The sequence below is a fragment of the Colobus angolensis genome, unplaced genomic scaffold (assembly GCF_000951035.1).
Source record: "Colobus angolensis palliatus isolate OR3802 unplaced genomic scaffold, Cang.pa_1.0 Scaffold44, whole genome shotgun sequence".
Lineage (NCBI taxonomy): Eukaryota > Metazoa > Chordata > Mammalia > Primates > Cercopithecidae > Colobus > Colobus angolensis.
The window spans coordinates 6,853,897-6,867,712 of record NW_012117821.1 but is presented as its reverse complement, the minus strand read 5'-3'; the positions used below and the strand labels follow the sequence as shown (position 1 = coordinate 6,867,712).

The 13,816-nt window shown below is 48.9% G+C and overlaps 1 protein-coding gene across 2 annotated transcripts in view; it reads left to right on the top strand.

Moving 5' to 3' along the window:
• CNNM2 (cyclin and CBS domain divalent metal cation transport mediator 2) overlaps positions 1-7,655 on the top strand; it is a 185,509-nt gene extending 177,854 nt beyond the window's left edge. The window contains exons 6-8 of one of the 2 annotated variants that reach the window (XM_011957362.1): positions 1,305-1,370; positions 5,166-5,350; positions 6,054-7,655. In XM_011957362.1, coding sequence (XP_011812752.1) covers positions 1,305-1,370; positions 5,166-5,350; positions 6,054-6,263 — 461 coding nt within the window. In that variant the 3' untranslated portion in view covers positions 6,264-7,655. The remainder of the gene's footprint in view (positions 1-1,304; positions 1,371-5,165; positions 5,351-6,053) is intronic. The other variant, XM_011957363.1, reaches the window with a different exon arrangement.
• Positions 7,656-13,816: the final 6,161 nt, after the last annotated feature.

Genomic DNA, 13,816 nt, shown 5'->3' with positions numbered 1-13,816 from the left:
CTGCATGTGCAAAGGCTTGGTCGTGGGGTGGGCGCATGGTGGCAAGGTCCGGGAGGAAGCTGACAAGAAAGAATAGAAAATGCCAACTGGGCTCACTTACGGGGTACCTACTCTACTGATGTCACATAAGCACTTTGTACATTATCTTATTTTTAACCCTTGTCGGACCTTATAAGATGGGTACCAGATCTGGGCACGGCACTCATGCCTATAATCCCAGCATTTTGGGAGGCTGAGGCAGGCGGATCACCTGAGGTCAGGAGTTCAAGACCAGCTTGGTCAACACGGTGAAACCCTGTCTCTACTAAAAATACAAAAATTAGCCAGGCGTGGTGGCACATGCCTGTAGTCCCAGCTACTCGGGAGGCTGAGGCAGGAGAATCGCTTGAACCTGGAAGGTGGAGGATGCAGTGTGCCCAGAGCATGCCACTTTACTCCAGCCCAGGTGGCAGAGTGAGACTCCATCTCAAAATAAAAAAACGGGGGGAATTTCATTAATGACATCTTCTCTATTCCAAAGCCTAGTATTTTACTTAACTTTATGCTAAGATTTGGGATTTTGTATATTCATTGAGAAGCACAGTTAGTACAGACATCTCAAGGTAAAGTTTCTGTTTATTGATGTTCCCTATCTGGGGAAAGCCTGCAATAATCAGTTCTTAAGAACTGCCTGCCCCAGAGGCGTGATTCCTGCTCAACATTTCATGTTCTGAGACTTTTCAGTCTGATGGGGTGGTGAGAAGCGGTGATGAGGCTGACTCTGGTCTGCATTCCCGGGAAATCTGTGTATGCGTTCTTTACTTACTTTCCTCTATTTTGAGATTTGAAAGCATTCCTAACAATTCAAAGCTTCAGGTCAAAGTTAAAATGAGCTAAAGTTGCACATATGAGAAGCTGTAGGCTATGCAGAGAGTGAGTATTGGGGTGTAGGCACCAGCAGTTTGGGTCAGGTTCTTAGAGCAGTTGACTCATTGAGCTCCCCTTTTGCGCAGCTACTAGTGATTTAAGCCCTTAAGAGTCGCACCTTTTGCGCTGTCAACCCCAGTTGGTTATTATTGGCTTAAGAGATCTCGTGGTTAGTACAAGCCCATGGGTAGCATTTCTCCCGGTCTTGGCCTCCCTGTATTCCTCTTCCTGGAAAGCAGTGTGTGCTGTCTTGTTTGTATACCACACCGACCTGCATTTCTGCAACTGAAGGCGCATATTGTATTGGTAGAACAAGTATCCCCTCCTGTCCCTTGATTACAGAGATCTCTTTTCTTGCCTTTTGATGTGATCTCACCCTGTTTTTCTCCATTTTTCAGTTCCTTTGTCCCTGTCTCGTACCTTTGTTGTCAGCAGAACAGAGTTGTTAGCAGCAGGTTCTCCAGGTAATTCTGCATGCTTCCTTTCCGTAATTCTCCCGATTGCCTCCCCTGCCCCCCATCACGCCTGGCTGGCTGGGTCTGCTCCCTTTACCTGGACAGCCTGTTTTCGTGTTCCTTGGAGCACTAAAGCTCTAAGGTTCTGTAACTTTATAGCGAGCTCTCCAGGAAAGCATAAGCCACAGCAGGTGGAGGGTCCAGAACCCCGCACAGTCGCCGTGCACACAGTTGCCGTGAAGCATGGAAAGGAGGGCTGCTCTGGCGTGGACTGTTAGTGCTCCCTGCCCGCACGGCTGACCTTGAATTTTCAGGTCAGCAGTAGGGGACTGTTCTTGGTTCTTATTCTGACCTCAGCAAGTCATGGTGTGTGGAGTTTGCAGAGGCCCTGAGGGCCTCAAACCCTGAGGCTGCTTTTATAGAGCCCATTTGCCAAAGGCCTGAGAACTGTAAACTCTTCTTGGTAAGCAAGAAAAATACCCGGTCCACACAGGTACACGACATTCCTGTCTCCTGGGTTCTTCCCACATCTGTGTGAGCGGAGCGCGAGCGCCTCTGCTGTCCGCCAGGCAGGCGGCCCTGCCTCTCCCCGCCACCTGACTTTGTTTTGGAGTGAACACCCAGCACATTCCTATCCCGCTGCTGCCGACTGCCCTGCAGGAGAGGGTGGCCGGGCCTAGCTAATACGTCCAGCCATTAAAAAGAAGAGAAAAGGCTTAATCTGTCTTTAATTAAAATTGCTGGGATTTCCTAGTTGGTAACACAACTTTCCTATATTTATCTTCAGAGTTTTTTCCATAATTACTATACTGTCAGAAAACTTTGGAACATAAATTTGGCCACAAAACCTGACCTGAACTGGGGGTCAGTCACTACGGTTTTCGCTCTGTTTGTTGTGAATCCTCGTCTGTCTCACGGAAAGTCAATGTGTTCGCAGACTAGGGCCGCGCCAGAGTTGCTGAGTGGTGTGTGTAACATGGGGTGTACAGACGGTATCACCTTCCAGAATTCAAACATCTCCGGCCCCCAAGGGCTTCAGATGAAGAATGGGGACCTTTATTATTACTATTTTAAGTAAGATGGCATTTGAGGCTCTGAGCAGTGGGCTGAAGCTCAGGGTTGCAGCACCCCTGCTCGCACTGGTGCCCGTCGAGCTGTGGAAGGGGACCCGGAAGGCAGGGCCTGCTCCTCCAGAGGGTGGCCATGGAGCCAGGCAGCAGGCTTTTGGCAGAGGAGCGGGTCCAGTCACACAAACAGAGGGTGGTGGGGTGAGAGGAAGCAGACTGAGTCTAGATGCTTTGGAAGATCAGAGAAATCGCCCTAAAATCCTCCTCAGGAGAAAACAGGAGACTCGAAAGTACTGCAGGAGACCTCAGACAAACAAAATACCTTGAAATGTTTTGTTTTTATAGCCTTCAAATGTTAACACAAACTGTTTCCAAGGTGTCTGTAGAAATGGTGATGAGACAGGTGGCTAAAGCACAGGGATACAGTAGGATCTCGTTTCAAAAAAGACGGACTAATCTGTCACCCTGCGTGAAGTCGCTGCATGTGCAAAGGCTTGGTCGTGGGGTGGGCGCATGGTGGCAAGGTCCGGGAGGAAGCTGACAAGAAAGAATAGAAAATGCCAACTGGGCTCACTTACGGGGTACCTACTCTACTGATGTCACATAAGCACTTTGTACATTATCTTATTTTTAACCCTTGTCGGACCTTATAAGATGGGTACCAGATCTGGGCACGGCACTCATGCCTATAATCCCAGCATTTTGGGAGGCTGAGGCAGGCGGATCACCTGAGGTCAGGAGTTCAAGACCAGCTTGGTCAACACGGTGAAACCCTGTCTCTACTAAAAATACAAAAATTAACTGGGCGTGGTGGTGCACGCCTGTAATCCCAGCTACTCGGGAGGCTGAGGCAAGAGAATCGCTTGAACCTGGGAGGCGGAGGTTGCAGTGAGCCAAGATTGCACCACTGCACTCCAGCCTGGGTGACAAGAGCGAGACTGTCTCAAAAAAAAAAAAAAAAGGTACCAAGTACCATCATCCACATTTTACAGATAAAGAATCTGAAACTTAGCAAAATTGGGTCACCTATTCAAAGATCCATTCTGCTAAATATAAAAGTCTGATAAATTGTTAATTTGCCTTGTTCTCGTAGAAATGGAAACAAGGGGAACTGCCACTCTGAATTTAATTTATCTAACAATGGAAAATTAGTTCATAACTTGACAATCGGAGGGAGAGTTAAGATACAAAAATTTTAGGAGAAAGTGGCTGGGCGCGGTGGCTCACGCCTATAATCCCAGCACTTTGGGAGGCTGAGGCAGCCAGATCACTTGAGCTCAGGAGTTCAAGACCAGAGTGGGCAACATGGCAAAACTCCATCTCTACCAAAAATGTAAAAATTAGCTGGGCATGATGGCACACGCCTATAGTCCCAGCTACTCAGTAGGCTGAGGCAGGAGAATCCCCTGAGCCCAGGAGGTTGAGGCTACAGTGAGCCAAGATCACACTACTGCATTCCAGCCTGGGTGACAAAGCAAGACCCTGTCTCAAAACAAAAAAAAAACTAGGAGAAAGCGAACTCATCACCGGAGATTCTTGGAGTACTTATGTTTTGTTCTGGGTGTCCTGTTTTAAGACAGTGATGGGGTGAGATGAACAGCTGCAGGATTTATCCTGCAGGAGAGACTTAAGTAGACCATCGCTCTCTCCACCTATCTGAGGGCTATTTTGAATAGCAGAGGAAGAAAAGGCACTAAAGCTCCACACAGAGGAAGTGAGGCTATCATTTGAAGTTAGGGAGGCACATTTTGATGGGCGCGATGACAAACTTTCCCGATAGCCAAAGGGCAGGTGCAGCCAAGGGCCAGCTCCTCCGAGGGACACATTGCAAAGAGGAGCCAAGCGTCAGATGGGAGAATTGGTCCCCTCCAGTCCTGTGATAGGATGCAATTCAAGACCTGGCCAGGGTGGGCACGCAGTTCCTATCTGCAATAGTTGGTTAGAAAAGTAAAAAGTGAAAGAAGCCTTGGTGAAGGGGCATTTTTTAATGACATTTCTGTTAGAAGCCACAGTGAACTTCCCTTTAAGAGCAACAGCACCCAGACTAGAGCACCTTCCACTGTGTTTTAAGGGAGGGATGCTACAAAACCTCACTGAAGACCATAGCGCCCCAGATAACTTCTGCAAACACTCGTTAGGGGTTTGGGTTTGGTGTCTTCTAGCGTTCTTAAATTCCTGAGACATCCTCGGGCTACCTGATGGGGGATTTGAATGGGGTCAGAGATGAAGATAATAGGTTTGGCTAGAGGGTATGGTATGAGCAGACAAGTATTTTGATCCCTTTATAATACCTACTGATTTAATATTCTCAAGAGTCCCTTGTTTTTACTTCCGGCAAAATAATGAAGTGCTGACCTCTTGTGGCCTGCGTTTGATATCAAGCAGCTTCTGCATGTTGGGCCTTGGCCCGTCCTCGCCTGAGCATCTCACAGCACCCAGGAACGTTCCTCACGAAGGCACACAGTGCAGGGTCTTTGCTGTTAGAGACTTGGGAGGATTGTGCCTGTCACATACACAGGGCCAAGCAGCTGAGATGGGCATATTCTGCCGGTACAGGGAAGCCCACGAGTCTGCCATATGTAGGAGACCCTCTAGCGTACTGTGTGGCCAAGACATCTGGAATCAGTTGGCTGGGCTTGTGTGGCATTTAGTGTTTTTTATTTTGGAAAATAAAGAGCTGGTTTTATTGACTGTATCTACTTCACTTAAACAGTTGGATTTTTCCCTCCTTTTCCAGGTGAAAATAAGTCCCCTCCTCGCCCATGTGGCTTGAATCACTCAGACTCTCTCAGTCGAAGCGACCGGATTGACGCCGTCACACCAACACTGGGGAGCAGCAATAACCAGCTCAATTCTTCACTCCTCCAAGTCTATATCCCCGATTACTCGGTGCGAGCCCTTTCGGATCTGCAGTTTGTTAAGGTGAGAGATGTGAGCGCAGCATGGCTGGACCTGGCAGTTACGTGTCAACTTCCCTGGCAAATTGTCTGTTTTGCCCCTTGCCCTCCTCGGAGCTCTCCCTTCGTCACTCTGTGGTGCCCTGCCTTCCATTCTCAACCACAAACCCTGTCTTCATCTGTTGCGCCCAAGCCTCAGGTTGAGAAAAACGTTGATCTTCTTGGTTCTATCCAATGAGCTGCCAAATGAAATGTAGCTCTTTCGGGGAATGGGAGCCAGAGATCCTCGAAAATAGAGTAGCCCCTTTTCAAAGAGCTCCTGGGTGTGTGGCTCCCTGCCTGGCCCTGGGAAGGCTGAGGTCAGGAGACTCGGGAGCGTCTCGGGGAAGGCTCCACCTCTGTCTTCTGCCCGGCAGTCAGGGTACTTACCTTGGTCTGAAATAAAGATGACTTTTGGAGAACAAACCAGCTTTAGCTGGGGGAAACCAGTTTCTGTTTTCTAGTCCCTAAAAGTTTGAGACTATATTTGGAAGTGGGTTACATCAGTGAGAACTGACTTGTTCACCAAAGTCAACTTGACCTTTGAAAAGTGGCTCACTGCACTCAAGTGTGATTTTTCTCCTAGAGAGGCTGCTGTGGGCCTTTCAGGGGATTGAACATGTGGAGATAAGAAAACCTAAAAATAAGCATTATCTTGGTTTGTTTTCTGTGCCGTCTTCTGGCCCCAGATCTCAAGACAGCAATACCAAAATGCCTTGATGGCATCCCGGATGGACAAAACCCCTCAGTCTTCAGACAGTGAAAACACTAAAATCGAATTGACTCTTACGGAGCTGCATGACGGGTTGCCAGACGAGACAGCCAACCTGCTCAACGAACAGAACTGTGTGACGCACAGTAAGGCCAACCACAGCCTGCACAACGAAGGCGCCATCTAGGCCGCACTGGCTGCACCCGCCCAGGCCTGCACCCGCCCACTCCCGAGGGCCCGGCCCCGTCTGCCCATGACTTCACTGGTGTGAGTTTGTCCGCCATGCTGCACCCTGCAACATCCTGAGACCAAAGACCTTGTGCCCTTCCCAGGAGCCGCGGAGGAGGACGGTGAGGGAGGAATGGAAACTAGAAATATGAAGTTGGCAGCCGGGGCGTGGCGTTCACGATTTTGGAGATGAACGATTCCGCCCAAATAGAATCATGTTTATTTTTTCAGCTCTCCCTTTCATCGTTATTCACGCTCCTCTGCCCTCCATTTGCATGAAGTTGAAATTTGTCGCGATTTATTTTTTCAAGAGATCATGTTTTTAAAGTGTCTTTTGCAGAGTTTTAAGTTGTTCTGTCTGAACTCTGCTGCGATCCCATGATGTGACCCTAACAGGCTGGACTTGCCCCTCCGGTAGCCTTCCTTGGCTCTCCCAGGGAGGAGCACCCTTCCTCTGCGCCCCAGTGGCCATCACTGTCGAACTCGCTGGCTGAATGAAGAAGACCGTGTTACTGCAGAACCTGCCAAGTCTGTCATCACTGTGGGGTGTAGCCTGCCTCAGAGGGACCTGCAGTCGCCTCTCTGAGCTCAGTGGTATTTTGAGAAGTTAATGTTTAACTGTACCCCTTTCCCTCAGGAAGATTTAACATTTGCTTGGGAATGTGATTTTGCTCCCACCCTAAGGAATTTTTATCACCAAAATGAATGTTAATGAATTTAAAACCCATGGTTTATCATTGGCAAGAGGCAAGTTGACTTCATCCTGTCATTCCAGCCTGGGGTCTCCCAGCCAGCCCTCCTCCCCGACCCAGTGCCCAAGCTCACAGAGTGTCGCCGCCCACCTCCCTGGTCCTTGCTCTTGTTAACCCAAGATGCTGCTACACAGATGCCAAATGGAAATCTTCCACAGGGCTGTTCAGTAAACACGTGATGTGGAGTGCAAGCTCCTCCCCTTCCCGCTAGGACAGACGTTAACAGAACAGGAGTCGGACCTTCTAGCTGCACTCTACTGTGTGCCGGCAAGGCATTTCTAGACCCATGTTTTTAAAGGAGGGAACTTTGGGGATTGCCAGCCCCTGCTCCTCCTCCCAGGGAGCCAACTGTCCCTCCTCCCCTGTCCCTGGGCCCGTGGGGCCCGGCAGTGGCTGTGTGCCCTGCCTGAGGGCCTCTGCCTCCTCCCTCAGATGCGGAGAGGCTGCCTGTACAGCCAGGGTCAGTTTGGCCCCAAACAGGGATTCAGAAACCAAATGCGTGTTGTGGCCATTTTATGTGTGTCTCCGTCTTATTTTAATACCAAATTGATCATGTAGTGAAATTATGTCAGGAGGTATTTGAGTGACTGAATTCTTAACTGCAGCTTATCTGTGTTTTGTTAGCCCGAGGGATATGTGCAGGTTGTTGGCGCTATTCGTACACTGAAATGAAATCATACTGACCAGTGTACACACGAGATGATCAGTCCTCGCCGAGCGTTTTCTGGGCAGGCTCACTGTGCGGAGGGAGGCCTTGGCTAAGCAGCAGTATTCCCCTCCCAACTCCAGGTACGAAGTCTGTTCCGCCACGGTTGGGCTGTGTGCGGGGCAGGGAGCGCGGCTGAGGAGCGGACAGCAGCGGGCGGCCTGGTGAGCCGTTCGGTGCCTCGCGTGTCGTGCGTGCCCGGCTCAGTGTCTCCTCTGGGATGTCAGTCCTGGAGTGTCTTCCTCAGAAGGTGCCATGCCCCGTGGTAGGGGGAAGTACGGATCTCACTTGGTGTAGAGGGTGCTGAGTGGCCTGCTGCTGGCACGCAACCTGCCCCCATGGGATGAAGCCCCACTGTGTAGCTTGACCTTCGAGGCGACCCCACTCTAAGCATCCTTTTTTTAAACAGAGCCATCCAAATATAAAAGTCAGTTTCCTAAGATGCCTCTCCCTGAGCACAGCACCAGTGTGATGAGTGTCTAAAGATGAGGAGTCCCTGTAACAGAGCGAAGCCTGGCCCATGCTGGGGGAGGGTGTCTGTCCCCCGCTTTGGGCCTGCACAGTGCTGGCCTTCCCTGAGCGGTGGGGAGTTGGGCCTGCCTAGCCCGGCTTCTTTGGCCTCAGGAGCTCCGCCCTGTCAACGTGCCCGGGCTCACATCTGCTTCTCCACAGTCTGTCTCAGGGATGCCTTGCTACTGGGAGAGCCTCTGGAATCAGAGCTAGTGTGCTGGTGCCCCTTTCAGAGCTCTGCTGTTCCTTTATAAATCCTGAAGAACAATAGTCTGGGAAGAGGAGAGGGGATGCCAGCTGCTGTCTCTGACTTCAGGGAGAAGCAGACTTCTTAATACTGTCTTACCTGCTCGGCGTGACAGCTTCTTGCAAATTATTCTCTTATAAAAGAGCTCGGCAGGAGCGGCTCATCAGTGGGGCTCCCAGAGTTTGAAATTTTAACTGCCAAGTTCGTATTCGTTTTCTGTTATTCTTTACCTTCTATTAGTCACACTATTTGATAACATTAGGGAATGTAAAATCCTGTCAGGTCCCTGAAGGAATGAAGGCTAACATCTCTGGGGAGAGCGTAGGACCCTTCAAACAACACTCATGTCTGAGCGACCCGATTCCTCTTCCAGGCCCCACTTTCCCTCAGGAAACCAACCTTTCGGACGGTTGGAGGAGAAACACTGGGCTCTTGCTTGTCTGGGGCAGCAGGAGAATGACTTTGGCTTGGAAGGCCTCTGCCATTCATCTCTATAAAGCCAGTGGGGTCCAGCAGAGAGAGACCGGGGAATAGCTGCAGGCTCGATGTGGCTGCTCTTTGGCACCTCTGCTGGACTGCCCTCCCATGGCTGCGACCTTTCCAAGTGTGGAAAGGAGTGGGTCAGGTGGACCAGATGCAGACCCCTGAGTTCTGGATACTGACAGGAGGCCTCACCCTCCTTTACGGGGCCTCTCCTGCTCCTGAGCAGCCACTGGTGCCCCGTGGTTCCACTGGAACTAAATCCCTAGCATCCAGGTAATCCTAGGACGCTCTGCCTTCTCTGTAGAGGAGGAGGGCTTTTCTCCTGCTGTCTTGGAGTTTCCTTCCCTTCACTGCTTGTCCCATATGCATCAGGCAAATTCAAACTCATACATTTAAACTCTTAGGAAAACAAAATCTTAAGACTTACACAGATATTGGGGTGCTAATCAACTAGCTTAAATCTTGGTTCTTACCTAATTTGAACTTGAAAGAGTACGTTGAACTCTGTTCTTTCCTCCCTCCTCACCTCACTCCCTGCAGGGAGTTAAATGCCATGTTGAAGCGGTTGGCATCCCCAAGTGGGAGGGAGTGGGCAGCTTACCATCTTCTAATGTGACTTCAAGGAACAATGCAGATGTTGAATGCAGAGCTCCACACTAATACGGAACAGTCACTGTGAGTATATTTACCTGTGCTGTCCTCAGCACTGTACACTAAAGGCCCAGCTTTTCCAAACCTAGGAAAATAATGGTAGATACAAATAGAAATACGTTTTCCCTAGGAAATGGAGCAGTAGGAATTTGAGCTAAGCAGGAACCATGAACTTCTGCCCTCAAATTCTGTCTTCGGGTTGAGCAGACCTGTGTAGGCCCTGGCTGATCAAGCCTGTGTCCTGCCTAGTGAAAACACAACCCCCTCTGTCATCTGAAATTTCGCCAGCGGGGGTCTGTAGCCATCCTCGCCTTCCCTAGGCCCAGGAAGGTGAGGGCTCCTGGGCAGCCAGGCTTGTCCCTGTTGTTCCCCAAGGGTGATCTAGGCTGATGACTCACCTGGCTGGCACATGAAGGTGCTCACCTTGTTCTCTGGGGCTCCAAGCAAGAGCAGGCCAGGGAGGGCTGGCTTTCCACACTGCATTGCATGACCCGAGCTCCCTGGTGGCATGGGAAAAACTCCCCTCTGCTTTTGAGCCCAGAACGGGCTTTTCTTTGCCAAGAGTTGAGGAGAAATACAAGACTGAGCTGGCAGGTTAGGGTCTGGGAGGCCTCTGAGGTACCATTGCTTACTTCCTTACTGAGGAAACTGGCTCTTGTCCTGGGCCATGTAGTTCCATTCTGGGCTCTAGACTAGTGGTGCTTCTGTCCATCAAGGGTATCTGGGTGAGCTGTAGGTTAACCCAGAATTAGTAGGGATATAGGGGTGTGAATAGGAAAGTGATTTGTGGTTCAGAAATTTTTCTGATGTAATTTATCAATGAGCAACTTCTCAGTTGATTTTTATACCTCAGGGTCATTTGCAAATCTTTTATCTTTTCCTATTTCTTAGGTGTTCAAGTTGGTTAATAGGAGAGAGATGTTCAGAGACTTCTAAGTTGAGGTTCATTTGCCTCCATTTGAGGGGTGAGTGGTGCACCAATAGCTTGCTGCTATTACTCAGCAAGGCTGTGACAAGCCGGCCTTCCTCCTCTAGCACTTGCAAGCTTTCTGTCTGCAATCACGGTTTACCTGCCCGTTTCCCTTTTGCTACCTTCTTTCCTATCTGGAGATTCATATTGCAGAGTCCCTGGCTGACCCTACAGACGCAAAGAGGAGACGGCAGTTCACAGCAACTGCATAGAGCAGGGAGCGGCTTTCCTCCCAGCGTCCTAGGCAGGGGACCTTCTTTGCTTCTCAGACCTGAGCTCAAGTAAGCATGTTCTCTCTGTATGCTGGAGCCACTGACATCATCTCTACTAGAATTGTTTTAAATATCTTTTGATGGGAAATACCAGGTTGAACTTCAAGCAGCAGGGAAACAAAGGTTCTAGCTGCAAGAGAGTAAAGTTCTAGGTGTTTGTATGCCGAGGTTTATATGTACACAGATCCAATACATACTGTAAGAAAATCTTGAGTACACAAGGTTTTCAGGTTTTAATGCCCATTGGGACCATGAACAAATGAGAATGACTGGGACCATTGTCTTGCCTCGCTTGGAAGGATGCCTTCTGGCATGTACCCACATCTGATCCACATGGATTCACTTTTAGGATGCAGTTCTTTGGGGGGCCAGATTCCGCTGCAGATTCACCCTGAAGAGAACTATCCAATGGGCCTGGTGGGGCTTGGGTGCCTGCCCTTTTTGTTGGAGGTTCAGGCTTCAGAGCAGAGCAAAGTTGGGAAGAATGAGGTCTTAGGATTCTCATTCCCCAGAGAGCCCCAGCCTCGCTTCTGATTCATTACTCCCCAAGTCTGAAGTCGACTGTGAAGGTGAAGTTATCAATTTTTTCTTGTTTCTTGAGTTCTTTAAACCCACAAATGTATATGCTTTATTTTATATTATTTATTATGTACATATGCCTGTTAGTACTTCATCTGTGACTAGGACAAGATCTGTCTTGAAGCTTCCTCATCCATGGATCCTAGGGTTCTGCTGTCCTTTAAGGCGGGTGAGAGGGTAGTGTTTTTTTTTTTATAAACAGGTTGCTGCCTTTATCTTGGCCCTAGCATCCCCAGCCCCCTTAGTTGGCCCCACCTGTATTCCTGATGACAAGTGTTTTGGATGAAGATGGAGGCAGGTCTCCGATCTTGTGGGCAGGGCCTCTCAAGTACCTCCATGAACTAGTTCCGAGGTGGTTTATTGGTGACAGGCTCTCTTCCCCTATGTAGGGTACAGTACAGCTGTGAGTCCACGACCTCCTTCCTCCCAAGGCAGGTCACTTGCCTGGCCCCACGATGATAATGGTTTCTTCTACTTACCTTGAATTGCATAATCCATCTTTCTGGATAATGGAAGCTGCCTGCCCATCTGGGCTCTTAATATGCCTTTTCTTGGTTTTGAGGTCCAGTGCCAACATTGACTTGGCCCTCAAGTAAGACCCTGCTTTGTGTCTGACTTCCATCCTCCTCAGCCTTTATTCACTGTATCATAGTGTACAGGTCATGCATTTGAGCAGTGAAGTTTTCTGAACACAGTATTCAGAGCTGTGTACATAAACCCAAATAAGCACAAATGCCATGTATAGGATTAATGAGCTGATTGTCATAATGAATGCATTTTATAATTCAAATGATGTTGTAGATGTACAGTCTCTCCTATTTATTTTGTACCAATTTATTTGTAAATTTTGTGATTGTTTTACAAGGTTTTTGTTTATTTCTATTCTATTTAGATAAATGATGTTCTGTTCACCCTTCTAGCAGATGTGTGTTCCCTCTTCCCTTTCATCTATGCAACACCAACCATGCCCTTGTGTTCAGCTTGGCTGAACCCACTGCCCTGCCCACTTGCCTGACTTTGCTGGTGGGAAAGCTGGGACTGGATCTCAGCATGACAATGTAGAAGAGCATCTTCTTTGGACAGTGTGAAGTCTTGAGAAGTGGGTACTAGTTCTGTGCCTCCAAGTCATAGCCTGGTACAGCTAATCCTAGGGGGAAGGTGTCCTTCTTTGTAAGGATTATAATCTGTCCTCCATCAGTTACTCTCTACATAAGAACATTCGGAGTATCCAGTCAAATTGCCCCAGACATTGGCTGCTCGGTCACTAATAACAACACACAGTGCAGCTGGGCCAAGCCGGTGTTTCCTAGGTAAGACCAAAGGCCTCATTCAGGCCTCTCATTTGGCTCTTAAAGACAAGGATGGCTTTATAGGTCCTCCTCTGCTATGCTAAGCCTGGGAGGAAGGTCAGAGCAGGCATGGATAGTTAGTGGAAAACATCTGACCTGAGTGTGGCGAGGCGTGTGCAGGTGGGTCTTCAGGATTCAGTGGACATCCTGCATTCTCCAGTAATCGGTGTGTATGATACACACTCTTTTCCATCACCACTTTGTCTTCTGTTTCTTCTTACCGTCCTCACTCACATGTGACCAGTCCCTGAAGAACATATGGTGGAGCTTCAGGGACCCTTTGTGGTCCATTCCTAAACCACCTCTTTTTGGAATCCCTTTTTTTCTCTCCACTCTTAGTCTCTATTTTACATTCCAAAGAGGATCGTGCTCTGATAATTTAGCCTCTTGACTGGTCCATTTGTAGTCCCTACTGAATTTATTTAACTGTAGCATTTGCAGTCTTTTAGTTACACTTGTCCTGTGGATGGAGACATTTCAGGGAAGAACTGCTGACAGAGTTGGCTTTGAGATGCTGCCTGACCTAACTTGCCACTCCCATCTCCCCAGGCATCACCCAACTACCTGAATATAGCCCAGTGAAATGCCAGCTCCGGACCCTGCTTGCTTTCCTTAGAAGCAGGGCAGAAAGGGGCAGCAGAGCTAGGGAAAGAAATCACGGTAGCACATTCACTCCCCGCCTGCTGCCTTGCTTTGTTTTTCGTTTTACTCACTTGGTCTAGATGAGCCCTTAGCTCAAATCAGGAAACGCTCCAAGGAAAATGGAGGCAATTTTTCCTGGTGTCAAGATGAGATTTGCCTAAAAACCCCCCCTTGCATCCTCACAGTGCGCACATATCCGCTCATTTCTAAACTTCATTGTGATGTACCCCAGGGTTTCTATTGCACAAAAATTGTGCTCCCCAGAGCCGTTTCTCAACTCAGCAATTCACGAGGAAACAAATATTGATCAGAGTCTTGTAGAGAAAGTGGTAAAAATTGACCTTTTTATAG